Source organism: Phoca vitulina, unplaced genomic scaffold, assembly GCF_004348235.1.
Source record: "Phoca vitulina isolate PV1807 unplaced genomic scaffold, GSC_HSeal_1.0 scaffold11, whole genome shotgun sequence".
In the NCBI taxonomy this organism is placed as follows: domain Eukaryota; kingdom Metazoa; phylum Chordata; class Mammalia; order Carnivora; family Phocidae; genus Phoca; species Phoca vitulina.
In genome coordinates this window covers 4,002,184-4,030,064 of record NW_022589714.1, presented here as the reverse complement: position 1 = coordinate 4,030,064, position 27,881 = coordinate 4,002,184, and the positions used below count along the sequence as shown (strand labels likewise).

At 36.0% G+C, this 27,881-nt stretch overlaps 1 protein-coding gene across 1 annotated transcript; it reads left to right on the top strand.

Annotated features, from left to right (window-relative positions):
* Window positions 1–6,094: 6,094 nt before the first annotated feature.
* Window positions 6,095–23,532, top strand: SPACA1 (sperm acrosome associated 1). The gene is made up of 7 exons (XM_032409250.1): window positions 6,095–6,425; window positions 11,699–11,755; window positions 16,326–16,427; window positions 17,136–17,242; window positions 17,897–18,032; window positions 22,586–22,706; window positions 23,247–23,532. The coding sequence occupies exons 1-7, from the start codon at window positions 6,200–6,202 to the stop codon at window positions 23,401–23,403; spliced, it is 906 nt and encodes a 301-aa protein (XP_032265141.1). The 5' UTR covers window positions 6,095–6,199; the 3' UTR covers window positions 23,404–23,532.
* The last annotated feature ends 4,349 nt before the right edge of the window (window positions 23,533–27,881 follow it).

Sequence of the window (27,881 nt, the reverse complement as noted above, 5' to 3'; positions counted from 1 at the left end):
TCATATGGTTTCACTTATTTGTGGAACATAAGGAATAACATGGTGGACATTAGGAGAAGGAAGGGAAAAATGAAAGGGGAAAATCGGAGGGGAGATGAACCATGAGAGACTATGGACTCCGAGAAACAAACTGAGGGTTTTAGAGGGGAGGGGGTGGGGAGATGGGTTAGCCCGATGATGGGTATTAAGGAGGGCAAGTACTGCATGGAGCGCTGGGTGTTACACGAAAACAATGAATTGTGGATCACTACATCAAAAACTAATGATGTGCTATGGTGAGCACTGTGAATTGTGTAAGATTGTTGAATCACAGACCTGTACCTCTGAAACAAATAATATATTATATGTTAAAAAAAAAAAGAAGAAGATAGTAGGAAGGGAAAAATGAAGGGGGGCAAATCGGAGGGGGAGATGAACCATGAGAGACTATGGACTCTGAGAAACAAACTGAGGGTTCTAGAGGGGAGGGGGGTGGGGGATGGGTTAGCCTGGTGATGGGTATTAAGGAGGGCACGTATTGCATGGAGCACTGGGTGTTATACGCAAACAATGAATCATGGAACACTACATCAGAAACTAATGATGTAATGTATGGTGATTAACAAAACATAATAATAATAAAAAACTAATGATGCATTGCATGGTGACTAACATAACATAATAAAATTAAATTAAATTTTTAAAAAAGGAATATTTTCAAAGCATTTTTGGGAGGCAATAAAAATAATTGTTAATTCAGAAAAAAAAAGAATAGTGTGTGTATTGTTAACATATATCCTGAAACTATGGGATAACACCATAGTTATAACACCCTGTGGGGTGTGTGCTGTGGTGGTGGTAGGGAGTAGAGTTAGAGGTAGAACCATAAAGAAATGAGATTACAGTGGGGGTAAGCTTGAGTTCAGAAATTAGAACAGTTTAGGCTTGTCACCTAGAAGTCTGTATTCAAAATGCAGGGTGAAAGGCACATCTATTTTGGAGGAATTCGATGAAAAAAACAGGAAAGACTTTGAGTTGGGTTTGGAGTGAGTGTGGGTAAAACAGTACTGAAATGGGATTGTGGGATAGACTTTGTTCCTGAGTAACCAAGGGAAATGAGAATACTGGTTCTTACCATGGACTCAAAAGTAAAAGAAAGAGGCACTCTATAGATCACGAAAATTGCAGGGGAAACCCAATCAGGGCAAATTCTAAAATTGGTTTATGTATTAATTTGGGGCACATGTAGCTGAGTGGGGCTGTGCACATATAACCTGAATCATCACACACAAGGCACCTTATTCAATCATAGAAAATGTGGCTTAGAAAGCCCTACAAATAGAGGAATTTGAGAGTACCACCTGCCTTCTATCAAGACTTATTCACAATGCAACACTTTCACAAAATGAGACATTTCTCTAGAATATGATTTAATTTTCAATGGCCTTGTTACTAAAATAGAGAAAGAACATCTTTTGGGCACTCCTCTTTCCCTGACACCTTGTAAATTCTTATTGCTTTAAGAAGGTCTTTAAAAAGAAGGGCCTTTGTGGGCAGCTGCATTAGATGAGAAAATAAAGGGGTGGGAGAGCCTGAGGCTGGAATAAGAGCATGAAGCTACTAAATAAACATGTGATAGTTTGAGACGATGTGACTATTTGAAACCAGTATTCCTACATAACAAAAATTCTGGGGGCTTCTTAGAGTTTCTACCACAAAATCCCTCCACTGCGTAGCAATACAGGTCTAACTGATGGACAGAGAATGAGGTCAAAACAGGGGTAAGGGTGCCGAACAAAAAGACAGAAGTTCTGTTCTTAGGTACTTGCTTCAGGAAGAAAAAATTCTTTTCTTTCAAAAATGGTAAATAGGATAAAAGTGGTTTGAGGGCCTTCTCTCTGGGGGATTATTATGCAGAATGCTTTTTACCAATTCAAGCATATTAACGCCAAAATAAATTTATCTCCCAGATACCTATTTTCATAAACACAGTAATGTTAGTAACTTTGTAAAGTAATGTACTGTTACAGCAATACTTAAATGTTGTATTAACTGGAGGTACCTACGTATTTTTCATGCCCATCTTTCCCCTGGCGGTGGCTTTTATCTTCTGGTTGTGTGTGTGTATGTGGTCATCTCAAGCTGCCCACTGGACATTTCCACTTGACTTCCTCTGATACCTCCACCTTAACTTTAACCTTAACCTTTTGATCTCCAACTTAACCTGTCTAAATAAAACATATACTGATTTTCCTAATTCCCTTTACTTGGCTCCTCTCCCTCATCTCTTTTAAGCAGCTAGTCACTCCATTTTGTGAATTCTTACTTTGTAATTTCATTCATTTCTTTTTTCATTTTTATGGTGATCCTTTATTTAGGCCTTTGTTATCTTGTGTTCATATCACCAATCTTCAAATTGGTGTTTCTTTTCAGAGCACAGGAGATCAGATAAAGGAATTTTACCACCTTGAGGGTATGCCAAGTTTACTCACACAAAGGAAGTTCAAGGTAAGGTCAGACCAGGAGAGATAAGAATGTTTGTTTGTTTGGATGGAGTGAGGAGGAGAAGTCACAAAAGACTGGTGCAACCTCTGCTCCTTGGAACCTGGAGCTAGGGGTAAAGATGTTTAAAGCCAGGCAGGGTAATAGGAGCTGAGTGAACTAAAGTGAGGTGGGTCAGAAGATTGAGGATGTAATTCCTGGTCCTTGGTATTCAAAAGTTAGAATAAGGTCAACCCCTCTCAGTAGTGTATCATCAATATTTACCTTTCACTTATTTGTGGCTTCAACTGGAGATACTGTAAGTTTGTTGAGGACAGATATACTTTTTCTTATAACCTAGATGAATAACACAATATTCACAATATTTTATAAGTGATTTGTATTGCTGCTATTACAGATAATATTTTAACATTCTTTATTTCAGAGTCAAGTCTTTCAGCTCCTCTTTGAGACCTTTAATTTCCATTTAGATTGTCTTTGAAGCTGTTTATTTGGTCATTAATTTTTCCTTGAGTTAAAGTACATACCTTAGAGTTTATGGGACTTCCTTTACCCAAAAAAAATATTTTCAGAAAAATGTGTCCTAAATTGACTTTTGAAGCACTCAACAATGTTGCCTGTGAAATACTATAGGTCTTCTTCTTCTTCTATTTTTTAAGAGCGAGAGTGCGCAGAGGGTAGGGGCAGAGGGAAAAGAAGAGAGAGAGAATCTTAAGCAGACTCCACACCCAGCTTGGAGCCGGACATGGGGCTCAATCATAGGGCCTTGAGATCATGACCTGAGCCAAAATCAAGAGTCAGACACTTAACCAACTGAACCACCCAGGCACCCCACCATAGATCTTCTTTTTAAAGTTTGTATTTGAAAACATTATTTTTCTCAGCATTTAAAAAGGAAAAATTTTGACTTATTAATTTGACCATGACACAAAGGTCTTTGTCTCTCAAGATCATTCCTAAATTTCCCATTTTAATTTCCCTCCTCATCTTGTCAGGCACTATAGTATTTTATGGTATTTTTAGTTAATATAAAATATTACCAGAGACTTCCTCCCAATACCAATTCAAACTTGAATACTGATCATTTTTAGCAGTTCTTGTCTTTTACTTATTTCAACCAGAAGACTTTGTGAGACAAATTCAAATAAAAATTCTTGCTTTTGTTTCAAGTAATCTACTTTTGTTATAAATAACAGAAGTTGGGGCGCCTGGGTGGCTCAGTCGTTAAGCGTCTGCCTTCAGCTCAGGTCATGATCTCAGGGTCCTGAGATCGAGCCCCGCATCGGACTCTCTGCTCAGCAGAGAGCCTGCTTCTCCCTCTCCCACTCCCCCTGCTTGTGTTCCCTCTCTCGCTGTGTCTCTCTCGTCAAATAAATAAAATCTTTAAAAATAAATAAATAAAAAACAGAAGTTATTTATAAGACACGCTAACACCTTTATCAGTTACTTGCTTATCTGTTAGTCTGCCTTGGCTGGACATACAATGTTCCAAAAGCCAGAGTTTATGCCTTAAGTTCACTTTGCAGTAGGTTATGCTTCAGTCCATGTCCCATAGGAATTGACATTAAACCTCAAAGTATGGGATAATATCATGCAGAAACATAGCCAAATGAGTTCTGTTTCAAATTTCACATATAAATCTATTGAACCATCTATTCATCAATATTCTCTTACTACCACATTGTAGCTATTAGATCTAATCAAACTTGGAATAACAAGATAAAAAAATTTCAACCCTTACTTGTTTTTAGCGCTTGAACTCTTGACTCTCAATTACCCCACTGAAGGCTTCTTCATTGTTAACTTTAAATTATATGAATCACTAAGCACTGAATGAGCATTCAGGAGATGTGGTTGTGAGAGCCTGCTTTACAAATAATTTGCTGGATGATTTTACCTGAGCTATTTACTGGAGAGCCAGTTCTTAATCTCCTCACTTAAAAATGAGGGGATTAGAGTGGGACGCCTGGGTGGCTCAGTCGGTTAAGGGTCTGCCTTCGGCTCAGGTCGTGATCCCAGGGTCCTGGGATCGAGTCCCGCATCGGGCTCCCTGCTCCGCGGGGAGCCTGCTTCTCCCTCTGCCTCTGTCTCTCTCTCTCTCTCTGTCTCTCATGAATAAATAAATAAAATCTTTAAAAAAAAAAAATGAGGGGATTGGAGTATTACATGATTTCTAAACTTCTGACTCAAAAAGTCTATGTTTCTATTCCTAAAGAAGCCTGAATTAATTAAAGCAGACTTGTTGAAATTAACACTACCAATGGAAGGAACTTAATGGGATTTCATTTCTTTCTATGATATAATTGGGCATATTGATACTGAATACCATTAAGAGAGTAGAGGGAAATTACACTTACCTCTAAGATTTTCTGATTCAAGTAGCAATGCCAACGTATTCTTGCTTCTAGTCTGATTCAACCTTAGTAAAAGACAGATTTCTTTTTGGTAAAAGAATTGATTCTTGGGTTAAATCAATGTGTGGATTAATGGATTATTGTCAGAGAGCACCTCTTAGCACTTTATTCTTGGCCTGTTACCCTTTTTAACATTTGTGTTAGTGACCTGAAAGAGACATATTTTTCAAATCAGACTTGGGTGAAATATCTATTACGATAAGACAACAGAATGAGAGTTCAAAAAAATCTCAATGAGGCTTAAAAAATAGGCACAAAGCAAGAAGACAGAAATTAACAGGAACAAAGGTTACGTTCTAGGTTTGGTTCCAAAAACATCAGCTGTCCAAATATGGAATGGAGTAGAAAAAGCTTGACAATAGTTGCGCCCTCCCCTCTTCCTCTCTCTCCCCATCCCCCAATCTAGCATAAAGAAACCCCAAACGGAATTGATGGCACAGCACAAAATCTTAAAACAGAAATACACACTCAGGTGTATTATTAACAAAAGATTCAGATCCAAGAAAGAAAGCGCGTTCCTACATCCTCTGCAAATCAAGCCTCACCTGCAGATATGGATCTAGTTTGGGGCACCATATTTAAGCAATTTTTTTTTTTTTTAAGATTTTATATATTTGCGAGAGAGAGAATGAATGAGAGACAGAGAGCATGAGAGTGAGGAGGGTCAGAGGGAGAAGCAGACTCCCTGCTGAGCAGGGAGCCCGATGTGGGACTCGATTCCGGGACTCCAGGATCATGACCTGAGCCGAAGGCAGTTGCTTAACCAACTGAGCCACCCAGGCGCCCTGGGGCACCATATTTAATAAGGCTATGACAAATCTTTCTGGATACATGCCGAGTTGGATAATCTGTGCGAGGAATTTGAAACCAAGTCACACGAAGAGTGCTTCAGTGTCTAGGGAAATGGTTTGGAGAGGAGTAAACGTAGGAAGGACGGAGGTCTTTCAGAAGAGAGAAGGGTGAGAGAGAAAGGCCAGAGGCTATGGCTAGCGGGTTGCTTAGTAACGGAGGAAACGCGCGCGGCCGGAGCCGCCGCTTGCGCACCTGCAACGCCGGAAAGCGAGCCGCGCGGCTCAAGCGCCGTCGGAAGTGCCGAACGAGGTGCGACAGGCGGCCCTCGCGCGTTCCAATGGCACGGGGAGGCCGGGTGGCCTTCTGCTCGCCTGTGACGAGCCGTGACGCCTCAATGGTTGCCCGGGCGCGGCTCGGGGGTTCGGAGTCCGGCGGCTCCTCTCTTCGACGCACCTCTTGTCAGGAGCGGGCGGCTGCGACTGCACCTTGGTCGGCCGTCGGGGCCGAGAACCATGAGCCCCGGGGGCGCGGGCTGCACCAACGGGCTGCTGCTGACGGTCGGCTGGCTGCTCCTGGCGGGTCTCCAGTCCGCGTGTGGGATGAACGTCACCGCCGCCCAGGATCCCGGCTTGGCCCGCGAGGGCGAGGGCGAGGGCGAGGGCGAGAATGAGGGCGAGGAGGAGACCGAGAGCGAGAGCGAGGCTGAGAACGAAGCCCAGCCTGTGCCTGAGGAGGATGGTGAGGGCGGGAGGCCCCTTGACGGGGGCCACTTGAGGGCAAAGCCCTGCCCTCCGTGCGAGGACAATGAGAATTACTATCCCTGTTAACATCCGTAGAGCTCTTTTGCAAACAGCCTCGAATTTATACTTTTTTCATATGCCTAATGGCCTTGAGAATGTGCTAATTCTCCAAGGCCACAGCAAGAAAAACAAGCACGTACATAGAAGTTATTACAGATTTACTGTTAAATACTGCTCTGGACAAGGAAAAAGATGAGCTCCCCCCACTTTTTTTAAGGGGTAGGAGTCGGGGAGTAACCTCTCACCAATGGGAATTATTTTGATTCCTTGCAGTTACATGTTTTCTTTCCCATTGTAGTTTTGTTTGTTTGTTTGTTTTTGTTTTTGAAGTTCCAAATTGCTTGAGGTCTTACTCCTTTCCACATTTGCTCTTTAGGTTGGAACTCAAAAGAATTAAGAATTCCCCTCACTGACACATCTTAAACCAAAATGCTGACAAAACTGCCCAGAAGCCCCGTGTCAGCTTCATGCAGCCCTGCCCTTGAGCACCTCTGTAGCGTGGTGGTGTAATATTTGTACACTCAACTTCCATCCACAGAGGAATGGTGGTAGTAGAAAACACCTATCAAGGGATCCAACTAGTGGTTTTGTTGGATACCTGTTAACCAAGGGAGAATGAGCCTGTGCTTGGTCCCTAAATTTGCCTTATTCTGCTGGCTCATGAAGCAATAAAACTTGACAAGCTATTATACTTAGTAACTCACATGCTGGGAGGTAGAAGGCCAGTTGCTGGTTTGCAGCCATCTAAAGGAGAAATGATTCCCTTTCCCTATAAATGACCCGGCCAAGATTCTTTTAATATCCTTGGCAATCTCCTGTCTCCTATACATACAGATTAGGTGCTATATTTATCTGCCTTTCTTTAATTTCCTGATGACAGATAGTGACCTTCAGCAATGGAAAGAAATTAACTATCTGAGGTTAATGGTGGGATGGAGGTTTGCATTGCCTTCATAACATTACATTACAGGGAGCTTGGAGAGGTCCTTGACTTTGGAAATGTGAAAGAGACTAGACAAGAAAACATGTTCTAAAATTTAATAGCTGTTGCTTCACTCTAGTTTTAAAAGTAATTTAATTAATTTTAGTATTAAACTGTTCAAGGGATAGTTCTACCTGTAAAATGCGAAGAGCTTAAGCTAAACCCAGGCAATGAAGTTATAATGCCCTAGATACAAATTAAAATGTAGGCAAGTTACTTATTCTCTCACTGTCTGTTTCCTCATCTGTGAACTTTAGTGTATGTGTACCTTTTTGAATTTTAAATCTACGATTTCATGCATAGTTGCTTTTTACTGGGGAGAGTGAGAATTCAGAACTGTAAACAATTGGAGGTGTCTAAGATTGGAAAATTTCCAGAATTATTAAAATTTGGCAAAGCCCCTTTTAACCCTCAATGGACCAGTAAAAACATTCATCACTAATTGCTATCCAGTGGACATTTTTTTTTCTTTTAAGGCATTTTACAATTAATTTACAAAAGTAAGAATAAAGGGTTAATGAAAACAACTAATTTGAAATTTTAAAAGAATGTATATATGGAAAACTCCAAACTTTTATTCCATATTTCCTGGTTTTGAAGATGTATATATCCCAAATGGGAAAGATACTTTGAATGTAACCAAATGCTCACTAACTGTTATACATGAGTCTGGAGTGTATCCATCTTATAAATACTGATTCCAGATTTCAAGTACATCTCTAATAGATTCTAGTTTATTACTCTGTGCATTGTCAAAACACAATACTTTTGAAAACTGTGAAGCTACATATTTTGTTGATGTGAACACTACAATGTTATTTGCTCCATAATTGCGAAATGTTTTCATTTTAGGTTTATAAACACCAATTAGAATGATTGGTCCAATGAATTTTATTCATTTCTACATCATCTATTTTCTTTTTAGTCACCTTTGTATACATACCTGCCATCATGATCTGTCCATTTACAAATCTGTTATCAAGGAAATTTTGGTGGATAAACAGCTTTAAAAAGGAAAGAATATTGTCCATATCCTTTTAGCAAAGCAGTATGGTCCAGCTTCTTTTCAAAAAAACATTTCAGGATCAAGTCCTTCCTATTGAAAGACTAACTGGATGAGAATACCGTATATCCTTTTCATCCTTAGAAATGTAATATTAATTGATTCTTGAGTTAGAATTCATCTAGGATATTCATCTAAGTTATCGCCATCTCTCATTTTGCTTATGCAATCAATTTCACCATCATCAACATCTAAGGTGCTGCTGTCTATGTTCATCTTCTGATTCATCCAACAATTGTGAAATTTTTTCTTTGTCAATTTTCTTCTCTTTACCTTTAATGGACCAAAAAAAAAAAAAAAAAGAAAAGAAAAAAGAGAAATTCAAAAACCTCAACTGTGTCCAATGCAAGCTGAAAATAGACTACCCAAAAGGTGCCTCTAGAGTTCTTTTATATCTTCCTGAAAGATGATGCAATACTTGGGGCAAAGAAATAAGAAAACAAAGGATGATATAATAGCTATGATTTATTTTACAATTTCATCATCCTTCTAGGGAATTCCAAACTTTCTTCCGTTTATTAATCTTTTTTTTAAAAACACATAGCTGGGAATAATCAATAAGAAATAATAAAATCCATCATTATGGATGATGAAATAACAAAATGTTTAAAAATATAGGAAAAATTACTAAAATATGATGTTAGATTTATAGTCATACCTCTTATACTCCCCCATACCTTTCATACATTTTATATACACGTATACCTTTTATAAATCTAAGGGTATACCTATACCTAGACCCTTAGATTTATAGTTATCCTATACCTATATCCTTACATTTATAAAAGGGACCTTACATTTATAGACCTACATAATAATTGCAAAATAGAATGGGTTTCATTCTTTAAAATAAGTTTTATCCTATATAAATAAAACTGTATTTTCTCTTTTTCTTTGGAACACCTCTAAGAAAGAATAAAAGTTATGAAAATCAACCTTATATATCAACTCTTAAAAAAGAAATTCAAAAATTAAAATTGGACTCTGATGGTATATACCAACAGTTAAAGTGTGCTGTCCAGAATTGAAGAGAACATTCCAGGATCTGGCCAGAAGAAAAAAGAGTAGGATCATTATCTGCATCATTGTGGATGACAGGCTTTTATCAGTAAAGTCTAAAACCAAGTAGATTTTTAGGGTGGCCTCATCACAGTCTTGACTCCTATTGAACTTACTATTGAAATATCCACTCATTTTCACCTGTTCTATCAAATTAAGACAGCCTATCATATTTTGGGGAGAGTTACTTTTCAGCTCTACATGCAAGGCTTATTTCTCTAAGGTTTCATTTTGTTAGGCTTGCATAGTATTCCATCGTGGCATTTTTAGAGCCAGATTTCTCTTCAAACATATTTGCTATCCTTCCTAGTTTTTCAGAATCTCTGAACTCAGCATGATACCAATATTTTCCAGGTCATTAATAAAAATGTTAAACAGGACAGAGTCTTGTGACACATCATTCCTTACACATTGACACCAACCAATTAGTTAGCATCAGTGGATATTACTGTTTAATGAGTTACACATAAAAGTTTACTGACATTCAGACCATATTTTTCCCTTTTACTCAGGTATATAACAGGAAATTTTGACAAATACAACACTGAAGTCCGGATACATGTATTTCTCTGACCCACAATTATAGGATTCCCATCAAAAATGGAAGTCCGATTGAATGACCTAGTGGGCACTGAAAGCCAAAAGGGACTTTAGAGATCATCTTATTAAATCCACTCTTTTTCTGAAGTTAGGAGAACTTAAGTAACTTTCTCAAAGTAGCATAGGTAGTGAATAGTAGGGCTGATTGATTAATTGACTAATAGTTTTTTAATGGTTTTTAAAAAGAGGTTATATTTAAAAGTCTAAAAGTGTTAACTCATTCTCCTACGTGTGTTTTCTATGTTCAAGATTTGGCTTTTAATTTATATCTTATAATGTGACAGCAGAAAGTATCCAGGCATTTCAAGCAAAAACGTCAATTCAAAATTGATCATGATAGTCCAAATAATTTAACAAAGTTAATATTGATTTACTTAACATATATACATCAAGAGCATACTATGTAGTCAGAGAACTGTATTTGGTGCTTGTAAGTATAGAGTAGCAGTGTTTATGAAGGTATTGTCTTACAGTAATCAGAATAGGAAAAAAACGTGATGTGCACTGAGTGTGAATGAAGTTATGATTTCTTAAGCATGTTTATAGAACTAAATAAGTTACAGAATGTTTTCACATATATTCTCATTTAATTCTTGCCAATGCTCTCATTTAATTCTTAATCAAATAAGATACGTTCTCCTTTCCAAATTTTTGCAGAAGAGCTAACTAGGCCTAACAGAGTTTATGTAATTTGCTCAAACTCAGCTGATTAGTTGTAGAAGCAGCAATTTGGACTCCAATTCCATTGCACTTTCCCATGTAATATTGTTAATTTAGTATGCAATGCTTAAAAAAAATAATTCTAACACCTCATGTCATATTTTTTTATATTGAGATATTAGTCCTAATCTGCTATGAAGAATTGGTTATATCCTATAGCTGGTGGAAATAATGCCAAACTTCAGAACAATTAGAAACAGAGAAACATGTGATTTAAAATCAATAATATTTATTCAAATACATGTATATTCCCAAATTATCCTGCTAAATAAAGTGTTGAAATAAATTCTTAGGAATAATTTATCATCTTAGCCTAAGAACATATAGAACAATTCTACAATATAATTTTAATGAACATTTGGTATGAAGACTTATTTTTAGATGGAAATGATGCCCTCAAATATTTTTGAAAAATAGAGAATAGAAAAAATTGGGCCTCATAATTGGCAGGCTTTTGTTTTGTTTTGTTTTTCTGACCTATAGAACTTTAACTCACCATGTACTGAGCTGATGAAAAAAAAATTATTTTTAGTTTATATAAAAGTTTAAATATAGACTTTTGCAAGGTATTTCCTAATTTAATTCTTTACTTTAAAGGTTTAGGATTCTTTTGATTTAAGCAATAATAGAAGATGTACTAGGAATGACATTGCTTTTCTGATTTAATAGAACTTAAAAACTATCTGCTTCTCATATGATAAGTGCTTGTATCCCTCATCCTCAAGTAAGAGTTTTCATATGAAGTTTTCATATGATTAAATAATGTATCTTTGCACTTTATGTTTAGTTTCAAATACGACAATAGTCAAAGAAGTAGAATTTGGGATGTGCACCGTTACATGTGGTAAGTAGCATAGAGCAGACAAATCAACAAGGTTGTATTTTGGGGGGAAGGGAAGGTAAAAACTGGCAATTTTTATTTGTAATTTGTGTACTTTCATTTATCTCTCAAACTATAATTTACACACAAAACTCAAAAGGTAAGATATTTTCAGTTCATAACCTCTAAGTCTTATTTTAAGCCAACTCCCTATATTTTTTTGGCATAAATTGCCTTCACCAAGTAAAACTTTATCTCACAGATGTTCAGAAGATGAAAGATCTTCCAATGCATCTCAACAGATGTCTTCCCACACACTGTGTGGCAAATCAAGAAATTTGCCTATTTGTAATAATCTAGTCTAAATTCTACATTTCTCCAATTCATATGTTATGTCTTGGAGAAAAGGTATTAGCTTTGGGGGGGGAGATAATATTCAAAACTATGACTTCCTTCTATAATTCCATGAATAGAAATTAGACATAAAATCTCTTACATGGGGGTGAGATTAAGGCTACACATACTATAAATATTACAGTGTTTCTCAAACTTAAGTGTTCACCCTGAGTGCCTGCAGGGCTTGTTAAAACACAGACTGCTGGACCTAGCCCAGAGTTACTAACTCACTAGGTCTTTGGAGGAGCCTAAGAATGTGTATTTCTAACAAGTTCACAAATAAAGCTGATGCTGCTGGTTAGAAGACCATCTTTTGACAACCACTTTGAGAACCACTATACACTAGCATACTGAGAAGACAATAGATAATTCACAATGAAATTAAGTTTATTCTAAATAGAACTGCCTTGGAAAAAGGATAGTAAAGGGAGGGAAAGACAAAAAGCCAGATGGTAAGAAGACAGAAAATCCATGCAGACCTAGAGCAGAATGATTTTTTAAAAAAATTACACCTGAATTATTTGTATTTGAGTTAACATATTTTTATTGTGGCAAAATAAACAACATAAAATTTACTATTTTATCCATTTTTAAATGTACAACTCGGTGACATTAAACACGTTCACATTGTTGTGCGACCATTACCACCATCCATCTCCAGAACTTTTTCATTATCCTGAAGTGAAACCTCCATACCCATTAAACACTAACTCTCTGCTCACCCCTCCCCCCCAGCCCCTGACAGTCACTATTCTACTTTCTGTCCCTTAAGATAATTTTAAGCCCATTTTTTACTTTACCTTCTTAGTGGGTCAGAGTCACAAATTAGAGGAATACATGTAATAAACTTGTGAATATTCATTTGTAATTTATATCTTTCTTTTGCTGCCTTGAGAAATTTCACAGGTAGAGAATTATTTTTATGGCAATTCTAGTAATTTTTGTTGTATTGCTCTATTATTTAAAGATGTGTTTCAGAAATGACATATTTATTCATTCATCAAATGATTTTTTGAATTTTGCCTACTGTGTGCCAGTCATTATTATAAGTACTAGAACGAAGCAGAGGAAACCCCTTGCCTTCAAGGAGTGTATATAGGGGCAAAGACAAAAATAATATTAAAGCTGGCCTCATAGAACGAGTTTGGACGTTTTCCTTCTATTTCTATTTTTTGAAACAGCTTCAGTAGAATAGGTATTATTTCTTCTTTAAATGTTTGGTAGAATTCCCCTGGAAAGCCATCTGGCCCTGACACTCTTGTTTTTTGGGAGGTTTTTGATTACTACTTCAATTTCCTTGCTGGTTATTGGTCTGTTCAGATTGTCTATTTCTTCCTGTTTCAGTCTTGGTAGTTTATAAGTTTCCAGTAATGCATCCATTTCTTCTAGATTGCTTAATTTGTTGGCATATAGTTGCTGGTAATGATTTCTAATAATTGTTTTTATTTCCTTGGTGTTAGTCATGATCTCTCCCCTTTCATTCATGATTTTATTAATTTGGGTCCTTTTCCTTTTCTTTTGGATAAGTCTGACCAGAGGTTTATCGATCTTACTAATTCTTTCAAAGAACCAGCTTCTAGTTTCATTGATCTGTTCTACTGTTTTTCTGGTTTATATTTCATTGATTTCTGCTCTAATTTTTATTATTTATCTTCTCCTGTTTGGTTTAGGCCTTACTTGCTGTTCTTTCTCCAGTCCTTTAGGTGTAAGGTTAGCTTGTGCATTTGGGATTTTTCTACTCTTTTGAGAGACGCTTGGATGGCTATGTATTTCCCTCTTAGGACCGCCTTTACAGTATCCCATAGGTTTTGGACCAGTGTGTTTTCACTCTCATTAGTTTCCATGAATTGTTTAAGTTCTTCTTTAATTTCCTGGTTGACCCAATCATTCTTTAGCAGGATGCTCTTTAACTTCCAAGTGTTTGAGTCCCTTCCAAAAAGGATTATTCACCATGACCAGGTGGGATTTATTCCTGGGATGCAAGGGTGGTTCAACATTCAGAAATCAATCAATGTGATAGAGCACATTAATAAAAAAGACAAGAACTATATGATCCTCTCAATTGATGCAGAAAAAGCATTTGACAAAATACAGCATCCTTTCCTGATTAAAACTCTTCAAAGGATAGGGACAGAGGGAACATACTTCAATATCATAAAAGCCATCTATGAAGAGCCCACGGTGAATATCATTCTCAATGGGGAAAAACAGAGCTTTTCCCTTAAGGTCAGGAACACGATAGGGATGTCTACTCTCACCACTATTGTTCAACTTGAGATGAGCAGTGGGCGTTATCCACAACTAATGAATTGTTGAACACTACCTCAAAAACTAATGATGTAGTATAGATTGGCTAACTGAACATAATATAAAAAATAATAATAATAATATTATTAAAACATGTAATATGTCAGATGGTGATAAATTCTAAGGAGAAAGATACCTTAAAAGGCAGCATTTTACATCTAAAATATTTAAAAATTTTTAAAAATATTTTCAGTTGAAACTGTTTCAGTTTATAACAACTAGAAGAACAAAAAGCATTTTGGTGAAAATCATATTGAACTCTCAAAACAATATTTTAGCAGTCAAAAAGTTTTCTTTTCTGGAATACCCAGGCAGATTTTTAGTGTTACTTGGACTTACAGAAAATCTCACACCTACACACATGTTCGCAATGAACTGTATTTGACTGAATAAATTCATAAATAAACTTGCTTGGAAAATATTTATGCATTTCAGAATAAGGCTGTGCATCTAGAGAGGTACCTTTTATAAATTCAAGTGGAGCTATACTGTAGGCATTTTTAGCATCTCTTTTAATCAAAAAAGATCTTTTCTCAAAGAATACACTTATGATGAGCACTGAGTAACGTATAGAATTGTTGAATCAATATATTGTACACCTGAAGCTAATATAACACTGTATGTTAACTATACTGGAATTAAAATTGAAAAATTAAAAATAAAAGAGATCTTTCCTCTTCCAACCTTTCATCTCCTTATCTCATGTAGAGTCCTCTCCCTTGCTACTCAAAGTTTGGTCCACAGACCAGCTGCATCAGCATCGCCTGGGAGCTTGTTAGAAATGCAGAATCTCAGAACCTACTCCAGACCTACTGAATCAGAATTTGCCTGTTAATAAGATTTCCAGGTGATTGCATGCACTCTAAAGTTTGAGAAGCACTGTTGGAAGTCATCTCTAGACTTCAAATCTCCCTTGCCCTTGAGAATGGGTTTATAATTAACATCTTTAGGGGCTGAAAGAGGGAATCTGGTAGACAAGGAGATCAAGATGGACTGTTCCTTAGCCTGTAGCTACACTGTCTTATCACAGGTCACTTACCATAGGATGTGTTTTGCATGATAGAACATTTTATCATGTTCCTCAATTCTGGTAATGAAAAGCAAACCTAATGGAGATCTGAGATCTGTTAATAAAGACTTGATTTCTTGTTGTAAAAAAAGTGTGGTAATTCTCAAGAGAATGTCTTGTTAGAAATTGAGATTTGGTCATTAATAGTTTGTCCTCTTATATTTAATAGAGAGACTTTACTAATCTAAATATTAAAAAGCATCACTTATGTTTTAAAATGTGATTTTTGGAATGTCCTCCAGAACTCCAAAACCACTTCTAAAACTTCCATGTCCAGACAAATTTGGGAGACCCTGTGTCCTACTATATTGCGTCAAATCTAAGACTTTTGTGAGCTATGAGAAGCATATTTTATGCACCTCTAAAAAGGAAAAATGCTGCCAATTTGTCACATGCTGTCAATTCTAAGATAAATTCTGATTTCTGATTTCAAAGATGTTAAAATGTAAAAATTTTACATCTTAGATCTATGAAACTTACTCATTAATTTACTAGCATATTAAAGAAAAGTTCCCCCTAAATTCTGTAATAAAGAGGACACTTTGATTTTATTTAATGTATCATTTTCCAATGTGTATAATTTTGGAATCCTTTTTCTTATGGTAACAACTAGAGGAACTAGTGTTTCATGTAACTCACTTTGGGAAATGCTGTTTTATGAAATAATTCAAAATGAGGAGCATAAAAATCTTCTAAGCATTGTCACTCTGAATTTAGGAATTTAACTTCTGAAATTAGGAGAAAAGTCTCAAAAAAGACCTAGATGGAAAAGTAAAGAAAAAGGAATGAATTTTTAACATTTGCTGATTTCTTTTACCAAAGGTGTTGGTATTAGAGAAGTTATACTAACAAATGGATGCCCTGGAGGTGAATCCAAGTGTATTGTACGGGTGGAAGAATGCCGTGGACCAGTAGATTGTGGCTGTGAGTTGGACTCTGCATTGGAGGGAGATGGAGGGGAAGAGTTTACTCTGCGGAAATAGCCTTAACCTCAGGTTGCCATGGGTGGAAGGAATTGATCAATTGATATACTGAAAGGAAATTAGAATAAAACTTAAAATTCCACTTCTCTAGACAGTTATAGCTCCAAGTACCTTTCTGCCTTTGCTTTACATTTTTCAGTGATGTCTAAAATTTAACATATATTCTCCATAATACACTGGAACCTTATTGTGCTCAGGGTCTGTGGTCAAGGCGGTCCTATAGTGAAACACTCTTAACATTTTGGTAATGACATTTTATCAGTAGATTGGCAAACTTTAAATTGGGAACTTTGAAAGCTGTTCTATATCATATTACACTACTGGGGTGGGGGGTCTCTAACCAGTAAATTGAAAGCCACTAGCAGATCTCAAAGTTTAATCTAATAGATCACTAAACTGGTTGCCCTTGCTATTTATTCTGCCAAAGGAACACACAGCTATGGTATGTCCCACCTGCTTCTTTTGGTGACTTTACTTTGCATCCATCACTCCTCTCTGCTCTTCTACACTCAAACCTTCAATAATAATTTTGAGAACTTCCAGCATATAATTGATTTTAAAACCAAAAGTGGCTTTTAAAAGTAGCTTTTTTATAAAGCAATTTATCATGCCTAATGGTATATATGTATTTAATTTTTCTTTTTTTTAGGGGGTAGACCAGTTTCAGAAAGTCTTGAAAGTGTTAGACTGGCATGTATTCATACATCTCCTGTAAATCGTTTCAAATATATGTGGAAACTTCTAAGGCCAGACCAAGTAAGTAATAAATGTATGTAATGTGGTGCTTTCTAGTGAGTGATAAAATATGTTTCCCAGTGCTTGATGGCTCTCAGAAAACCCTCTCTTTAGAAGCAGTTTGCAAAAATGAAGTTAAAAATCTTATTTGTTATTATTGAGATTTTAGCTTAATTGAATTTTAATGCAATAATAATTGCATTATTAAGTGGGGCTAAAACTTTACATATGTCTTGGGGTCAGCTATTATCAGAACTTAAAAACATCCCTTTTATATAAAGTATTCTATTTTGGAAGCAAAGTTTTCATTTGTATGTATAGGAATTGTATGATGATAATAGTAGCTAACATTAATGGAGGGCTTATTAAATATCAGACATACATCAAGTGCCAGTTTCTTTTAACCCACATAACAATCTATGAGGTAATCCTTATCATTATACCCATTTTACAGATAAGCAACTGAGAAGCAGAGAGTACCTTGTCCTGGGTCACACGGGCAGAAGTGGTGGGGTTAGTACTTGATGTCTGGATTGTCTGACTCTAAAATCCATGTGCATAATTAATTACTGTCCTAGACTGAGAGACAATGACTGTTTTGTTAGGGAAATAAATTGTTTCCTGATCTTAAGTTTACATAAAGAATGTTGGCACTTTTTTTTCCTTTTTAAATAGCAACCCATTATCCTTGCAAATGATTCAGCAATCCTGGAAGTACACAGGGAAGTTCATCCCTTGGTTTTTGAGTGTATCACCTTGGATAATAATGAAATAATAGCATCTATTAAATTCACAGTCTATACAACAAGTGGTAAGTGCCCAGTAATGTCTTGGTTTGCTTATATCAAACTTTAAAAAGCATCAGAATCATGTGGAGGGCTCCTTGAAACAGATTGATAGCTCCACTCCCAGAGTTTCTGATTCAGTAGATCTAGGGTGGGCTGACACAATAGTTTGCATTTCTAACAAGTTCCCAGGTGTTGATGGTTCAGAGACAACCTTTGGAAAACCATTGGTTTATATCATTTAGACTTTCTACAAGGTGGTGCTTAATTTCTTTTTCACAAAGTAGAGTCAGATGTGTTTCACTTTGGGAAACTTGGTGCATTCCTGCAGCATCTCCAAACAGTCCTCTAACTTGAATTAAATTCTCTTACTTCTATCACAAAAGTGAAAATGGATACATGGAGTCCTCATGGATACTTACAAAATTTTTGATACAATAAAATAATAAAATTAAGAAACATTATGTCAAAACATCGCTCTTTAAAAATTATTCATTTGAAAACAATATTTTTTGATGAAATAATAATTCAGTCCTCGATATATGTCACAAAAGACAAATCTTGTCCTGAATATAATATTACATGTTAGAAACTGTGCTTCCCTTGCAAAATGGATCCATGTTCATGTCCTTTCAGTTTAGACTATGATGTCTAATATATCCAATTATTTCTTTTTGTTCATTTTGCTCTTAACCATTTTATTATGGTTGTCATTGTTGTTGAGGGTATGAGGGGGTTTGGTCACAAGTTCTTTTGAGAATCCAATCAAGACTCAGGAGGCTTTTCCCAGAAAAATACCCACATAAATAAACAGGCCAAAAGCTTCCTGCTATTTTAAGAGAATTCATGGATTTCTTGAAGCTTTTTCTCAATCCCAAGTAAAGAATTTATGCTATAGTTTAGAGATACCATACAGCATAACACTGTCTATTAAAATGGAAATAAGCTAAAGTGTTTCAGGGAAGACTTTTCAAAATACACTCTAAGTTTCTTTAATGTCATTACTGTCTTTAAAAAAACATTTATGGTGAAAGCTAATAATCTTACTCTTATGTTGAGATATCAAGTGTTATTAAAAGGATAATTTCAATAAAGTGCTAAAAAAGGCAAGAAAGGACCAAACCTCATCAAACTAAAAAATATCTCAGTGAGTACTAGTTCAGGGTATTAAAGGTTTTTGGGGGCCATTCTCAGTTTTTGTTCCCACAGCCTAGTCTTTGTTAGGACCATAGCTCTTCCTGTGATTAGAAGTCTTTTTTTAAAATTTTATTTTATTTTATTTAAATTCAGTTAATTAACATATAATGTATTATTAGTCTCAGAGGTAGTGTTCAGTGATGCATCAGTTGTATATAACACCCAGTGCTCATCACATCACAAGCCCTCCTTAATGCCCATCACCCAGTTACCCCATTCCCACCACCCCCCTCCACTCCAGCAATCCTCAGTTTGTTTCATAGAAATCAGTATGCATTTGATAGTGTGAAAGCTAAGCTAGACATTAATGACACTTAAATGAGACAAAGTTGACTTCTTTCTTGTAGCAGTCTAAGGCTGGTGGGTTAGCTCTGCCATCTCAGTACATGGTCTGGTTAAATGACAAGATGTTTTTAGAACACTTTGGTATCAATTAGTTTCTTTTAAAAATGACAATTGGGAATACCACTATGACAGACCCTTTTGGCTGTTTGGACATCAAACAAATATTTTGTCTATAAATGTCAACACAATATGGTACTGGCTTGAAACAAGTACACAACTGAAATATCTTTAGGGTAAATATGGTTTAGTTAATGAAAAGTTCCCATCCATCCTCTATACATCAGATTTTTCACTTCCACAATAGTTGTCTTTATAGTTAGGCCTTATTATGGATTGAATTGTATCTCCCTTCTCAAGTCTTAACTCCCAGAACCTCAGAATGTGATTGTGTTTGGAAACAGGATCATTGCAGGTGTAATTTGTTCAGCTAAGATAAGGTCATACATACTAGAATAGAGTGGGCCTTTAAGTCACTATGACTGGTGTCCTTATAAGAAGAGGGAAATTTGGACACAAATACAGAATGAGAGAAAAGAGAATGTCATGTGAAGACACAGAGACACACAGGGGGAAGACAGACATGTGAAAACAGAGGCAGAGATTAGAGTTATATTGCCATAAGCCAGGGAACATCTGGGGCCACCAGAAGTAGGAAGAAGAAAGGAAGGACCGCCCCCAGAGCCTTTGGAGTGAGCATGGCCTTATCAATACCTTACATTCAGACTTTTAGCCTCTAGAACTATGAGACAATAAATTTCTGTTGTTTTTAACTCACCCAGTTTGTGGTACTGTTGTCATGGCCCTAGAAAACGAATGCAAACATAAGCTTAGTTTTTTTAAGTGAGAACATCGAAATTCAGCCTATTTTTCATTAAGAAATTCCAATAGGAAATGCAGCCTATTTTTTTTAGATATAAAAGTAATCTAGATATAAAAGTGATCCTTGCAAGAAGACTACCCTTGAAATAAAGTAAAATCTTTCTACCTCTCACTCTTCATCCTCTCTTGGCTAGTATTGCAGGGTAGTGAATAAATGGAAAGGAATTTTGCATTTTTTCTTCTCAGGTTTTAATCCTAAAAGGTATCTTTCATTTGAGCTTAAAAAAATCTCACTGCTTCTGTAAATCTAAAATTATCAAAAACAAAAAGATTTTAAAAATCCAACAATGTTGGAATATAAATATGATGTGATTTCTCTCTCACACTTGGAACCTATTTAGTGAGATCACTAATTGAATTTATAGAACTGGAATTACTAAGGAAAATGAAAACTTGTACCCCATGGTATTTAAAGATTAGGACAAAAATCCAGACAAATAAGCAGTTGAGATTGCCCATACGGAAACTACTTCTGATAGAGTGGTACTTACCAAATTAAAATATTACAATATATAAAACAGCTTGCACACATCATTAAATGGTTTGAACCGTTTAATGAACATTGGTTTACTTATCTGTGTAATTCAGTAGTTGCATCTAGTGATCTCTCTGGTCCTTCTCCACACAAATTCTTTATGATCCTATGATTTAGGGGACTGGGAAGAACCACAAGAAAGCTATATAGTTGGTAAAGTAAGTAATAATATTTGATGTAAATTGGCTTTTCACCAATTTACAATGTAGCAGTGTTATAATACATATGGTGGACTGGCTTTGTCTCTTTAATAGCCTTATTTGCAGGAAGAGCAGAAAGATATGAGAGAGAATGTCTGATTTAAAAGTGTTGTGTGGATATTTGTATAAAAAATAAACTTCAAACCCTATCTTACAACATATATAGAAATTAGAAATATGTCATAGTCCTAAATATAAAAACTAAAACCATGAAGCTTTAAAATGGAAACCATAAAGCTTTAAAATAGGAGAAAATCTGCATGATACCGGAATAGGCAGGGTTTCTTAGTTATGACTCAGAAAACAATCACCATAAAAGGGAACATTGATAAATAAGGCTTCATCAAAATTAAAAACTTTAGCTCATTAAAATAAATCATTAGAAAAATGAGTAGGCAAGCCAAAACCAGAGAGAAAAAAATTCACAAAACATACAGTATAACCACTACAATCAGTTTGGGCAAAGATCTTCCAGTTTCTTGGAAAACTAAAGTATACCTCTACCCTATGATCCAGCAGTTCCATTCTTAGGTATTTATCCAAGAGAATTGAAAATGTATGTTTGCAGACGACTTGCATAAAAATATTCATAGCAGTTTATTTATAATAGCTTAAAGCTGCAACAGCCTAGATGTCCGTCAGTAGAAGAACGAATAAACAAATTGGAATACTAATCATCAACAAAAAAGAAAAACTATTGATAAATGCAACAGTATGGGTCAATCTTTAAAACAGGCTGAGTAAAAAAGCCTTACATGAAGGAATACATAGTGTATGTTTCCATTCCTATAAAGTTCTAAAATAGGCAAAACTGATCTGTGCTGGAAAAGAAAATCAGTAGAGTAGTTGCCTCTGATGGATGGGTCAGGAATTAACTGGGAAGGGCTCAAGGGAGTTGATGAGGTATAGCAATATTCTGTGTCTTCATAGGGTTTGAATTATATATGTGTGTTTGCATTTGCCAAAACTAAATAAATGTACATTTAAAATCTTTGTGCAATTCATCGTAAATTTTACCTCAAAAGAAAAAATATAAACAAGTATTGAACTTGTTTGATATGCCTGTTGAAGATTTTTATGGGAAGTATGCAGACATTAGCAAATTATGTTGCGATGCATTGAGAAAATAAGATGAATCAATGAATTTGTAGAAGGATGGATAAATGGATAGTAAAATGTTGATGATAGTATCTGGGTGGTGGGAGTACAGGATGTTCATTGTTAAATTCTTTCAACTTTTCTGCATGTTTGAAAAGGACATTTCAAAGGTGATGAGCAAGTTTACTAATAACTTTCTTTCCACTAGTTCTTTCTGTGTTTTTTTTTTTAGAGTTGTTTTTTAGATATAAAATTTCCATTTAGATATCTCTCTCTTTTTTTTTTTCCAGTAGCAGTAATCATCATGTGTGTGTTTTTTCTCTAGAACTGCAAATGAAAAGATCAAACCGACCAGACACTGATGCAGTCCTAGTTTTTGTGCTGACCATAGGAGTTATTATCTGTATATTCGTGATCTTTATACTGATCTTCATAATTATAAACTGGTAGGTGAAGGGCTGAACTGAGTCATCACCCTTGCTTGATGTCCTCCTTGTTGTCCCCCGCCTTGTTTGATGAACCCAAAGCCCTGCCCATGACACATCCCACATGTGTCTTGTAACAATCCAAAACCCTATATACCTCCTGCAACTATTCTACTTCAGGCTACCTGAGCTCATGACTTGCTTCTCACCACAAGAGAGATTTAAGTACAATTTTTATAATTTTACATAGTAATTGCTAAAAAAAAAAGAGTGTTTTGAATGAATATGTGTTTTGTTCAGTTGTAGTTCTCACAATTCTAAAACTTGGTTAGTGTAACCAACTCTAATTCATTTTTTTAAAGAATATTTCTAATACATGAGTTTACACCCCTGGTACAGTCTGAGGACTCATCTACTATCATAAATGCAGTGGATGCACCACAAACTAAAAATAAATTGTGACTAAGGAGGCACTTCTAATTATAGAAAATTATATACGTCTACTTAGTTTTGGTTTTCAGTTCTTAATGGATTTTTGTTTTGTTTTTGCTTTTTCTCCAGGGGGGCAGTCAAGTCTTTCTGGGGAGAAAAAGCCTCAACAACTGAGATACAGTCTGAGCTGAGTTCAACGAGATACAAAGATTCAACTTCTCTTGACCAATCACCAACAGAAATACCTGGAAATGAAGATGATGCTTTAAGTGAATGGAATGAATGATATATGGATGATATATAAGAAACCAAAGGAAAGTAGAGCATATCAGATTCATTATTATAAAAATAAAATATATGGTGAAATACTTTAATAATATTGTAAATGATTTCCCACAGTCTGAAGGTAATATAATATGAGAAGGGGCTGTTTTAGTTAGTGTATCTTTGTGATGGAGTTATCAAAAATTATTTTAATTTGTTCTCAACATTTGCCATGTAAGATAATTACCTGGTAACATTTATCTAGAGGTACACACACACACACACACATAATATTCTAAACACATTTTTGATCAGTTCAATCACTTCTAAGGTGATGTGTCTGTTTTGTCCCAAATAAGAAAAATGTAATATAGAAGATGCCTTGCATATTAGACTTTCTCCCTTCTGGGAGCACTGAGTTGAACAACTAAAGCAAATCATACTTGAGAATTTCTGCAGGGCATGTGACATACAAAGAATCATTTGTAAGACATGAAATAATAATAATAACAGCAACAACAACCACCAACACTTGGTAACTACTATGTGCCAAGCATCCCTCAAAGAATTTTACATTATTTTAGGTAATGTAACTAAGATTGTATATAAGAAATCTGTAAGGAGGAACTGGGGTGGAATTTGGAGATGGCTGAGTAAATGATATAAATTTAACATGCCCTGTATTTCTCACAGAAAAAAGTAAATTAAGGACTTTTGAATGTCCACTGATAACCTTCATTGTGCTTGGTATACAGGTAATAGCATCTCAAAGCCATTATTTATTTCTGAACGTCATCACTGTCATTTTGTGCTGCGTCATTATGTGATACAGGTATGGCCAGCTATCATGCAAGATACCAAAGCACTAGACAGTTCGATTTGGTGGACTTATCAGAAATTAATTTTCAGAGGTTATGATAGTAGCACAAAATACACTTAATTTTTTTATAGATGAATTCTAGGCCAACTTTGTTGCTCTTATTACAAGATTTACCTGATGACAGCATTAACTCTGCCCATCTGTGAAGAAGACACTGTAAATGGGCATTATTGTATATGTCCCTCTAGTAGCCTAGAAATAGGCTGTGTTGTGGAATTATCCATGCTTTCTATTTTCTATTTGTATTTGAGAGAAGCAATGGAGAATTGGCTGGAAAATGACTGTTATCTGTTGTGGGAATTCCACTAGACACTTCAAAGTGAAAAGAAATTGTTTTAATAAAATCTTCCAAAATAATTGCGGTTTTTTGGTGACACCCCTCTTCTTCCTAGATAAGTGTGAAAAAAAAAGTCAGCCTTCCTTATTTATTATTCCTGATTAAATATGGCATAGGTGCTGAACATTCTTGAATGGTTATTATTATCCTTATTTTTAGAACTATGAATAGCAGTGGTTTCTAACTATATTTCAATGACCAATAATGTTCAGTCAGGTTAACAGGTTTAGTTGTCAGTGCTGTTCACTGAATATTTCTGTCTACTCTCCAGGCATATGGTCGGGTGGGAGCCATGTAACTAGTTCTGACCAATAAGTTGTGAGACAAAATTCCAAGTGTCACTTTCAGACTAGAACATTTCACTGTGAAAACATCCAGAGCTTATCTCCTCTCTGCTAGACCGACCAGAAATGCTTAGGTGGTGACTGCTGGTGACATTGGAAAGGAGAGTCTGTACCAGGAAGAATGCACCTTGTTTTTCCAAACACCTTGGATCCTAGAGTGAGGCTCACGTGGCACAGGATCTCCAGTCAACCAAGATAGATATGTAGCATGAGCTAGAAGTAAACCTTGTTATTTTAAGCCACTTAGAGATTGTTTAGCTTTACTAAGACTATCCTTATTGACACATAAATGTCTTCTGAAAAACAAGTTTTCATGGTCATATGAGTTGAAGACTTCTTTAGCGAGGAACTTCCCATCAATATGCAATGCACATTGTGACTCTCCAAGAAGGGGATGAAGGTGTAATATTTTTCAAATTTATTGGTGGCCTATGTAACAAAAGCGAAAGCATGCATGAATGTTAATACTATACCAACTCAGAAATGCAGTTTTGAGCAGAACTGTCTGATAGGTCTGCTAGTCTTTTATAATGTGTAACACACTGCATATCAGCAATACATCTTGACCATAGTAGCACTTTCTCTCTTAGATCTATCTAGGTGTTACTCAGACCTTCCACTGGTCAAGACTTACTTTGATGGCCTTTCTTGAAATTGTCCTATTCCTAAGAGCAGGGGCTCCTCTCTTAAGTACTATGACCACACTGCACTAGTTATAATAATCAACAAACTTTATATTGATGTAGATTAAAATATGCTTGAGGTCTCCATGAAATCACTCCAGGTCTCATGAAGACCTTCTGTCATCTGCCACTTGGTGATAGTCTGTGTGTTGGGGGTGATCTATTTCTGCCATGGTGCCTGAGGTCTCCATTGCACATCACTAAAGATTTATGGAGTCAGTCACTTGCCCACTCCAGGCAGACTAGAAGAGACATCTTCTAGTTCTTATCCACTCCCAAATTCTAGGCATTTCTTACTTTCCTTGGTCATCAAAGTATCCACAGGGAAAGCCTTGAGGTTTGCATTTGGATACAGGAGGTAAATGAAGCAAAGCAATAATGTATCCAAAAGAAGCCTTCCTTTTGTACCCCAAGGCATCTCTGCATATGGAGCAGCAGGATTTTTGAAGTGGCCAGATAACACCCTACTCACCAAAAGAATCTTCCATTTGTCTTTCATTCAACTAACCTTCATTGAGCCATTCCTATGAGCCAGGTACTGTACTAGGCATTAGGAATACAGTTGGTGATAAAAAGATAGGTTCCCTCTTCTTTTGGAGTTTGTCATTTACCCAAGACAGACATTACAATTAATCACAACTGGGATTAACATATTGAAGAAAAGCTGCAAGCTTCTGTGAAGCTGTATTAGGGGAAATAACATTTTAAGGAGACTTGAAGCCTGAAAAGGCATTACCCTGGTTAACAGGGAGAAGCGCCGAGGCAGAGGGAGGAGCAGGTGTGAAAGCTCTGAGGAAAGAGCATGAGACATTCTGAGAGAAGGCTAGTTGAGCTGAAATGCAGAGAAAGGGGGAAAAAAGTGGTGGGGGATGAGGCTGGGAATGTATGAAGGAGCAAGTGATGTGTGTGTGTGTGTGTGTGTGTGTGTGTACATATACATATAAAATAATATAGCCAAATGGCCTGAGAATATATATCAAAGGATTCAGTGTTGAAATTCGTACTCCTGATTTTTTTTGCTAAGCCATATATGCCCATGCCTTTCTGAACATTTGTTATTGGCTTTTTTAAAAAAAGATTTATTTATTTATTTGACAGAGAGAGAGACACAGCAAGAGAGGAAACACAAGCAGGGGGAGTGGGAGAGGGAGAAGCAGGCTTCCCGCCGAGCAGGGAGCCTGATGTGGGACTCCATCCCAGGACCCTGAGATCATGACCCAAGCTGAAGGCAGTCGCCCAACAGACTGAGCCTCCCAGGCGCCCTTATTATTGGCTTTTTGATAGATTATGACTGTTGATCCTTACCTAGATAAGGTGGTCTATATTTTCATCTGGGTTCATTTGAGTCCTACTGACATGCAAGATCTCCTTAATTAGACCTAATTATCTTCCATAATAGTTCCTAATTCACTCTCATATTATTCAGCTAAGATCTAGAAACAGGAGATTAAGAGCTCCCAACAATGATTAGGGTTGGTGGGCATACCTCTGGGCCAGCAGCAAGTGATAAGGTGGTTGATAGACATTGTAGGCTACAGTTTCCTACAATTTTGGACATGACACATAATGAAGCAGATAATGTTATTCATCTTGTTGAAATACATTCCAACTTCCTTCTGTTAACATATGCATAATACTTCAATTCAAAATGATTTTCTTCCCAGAGTAGTTGTAATACAAGCTGTATGTTCTCTGTTTCTGTCTTCTTGATCTCTTAAAAATTGATGTGATTTTTCTATTTTGGTTCCACTTTAACTATATTTTAAATCTACTTCTCCAGTTATTTTTTGTTATATCCTGGAGGACAATCTTTTTGGAATTCATAACCCATCTCTGTTGTGATCCACCATCTGTCTCAAAGAACAGAGAACCCATTTACATGGTTATTTAGGCTTTGAGGTTACCACAATTTTATTATCTGTGATCAAGTCATTTGTATGATGGAAAACAGTTTGTCTTTGACAGTTTTCTGATTCTTGTTGAAAATAAAACTTGGATGTTGAATATCAGGAGTTTTTTCACCATTTAAAGTAAATAACATGCAAAAAAGGAACACATCTTTCTTTGATATTCAGTTTCTACATTTTGTGAAAATATCAAGTACATTTAAATTAATGATAGGTATTCAAGTCTTTTTTCTTGAAGAGAATTTTAGGGTTAAGCAACAATTAAATTATGCTCTTAGAGACATGTATACTAGCTTATTATTTTTGTACTTACATATTTATAATTATAGATCTTATTTGAAATTAATTC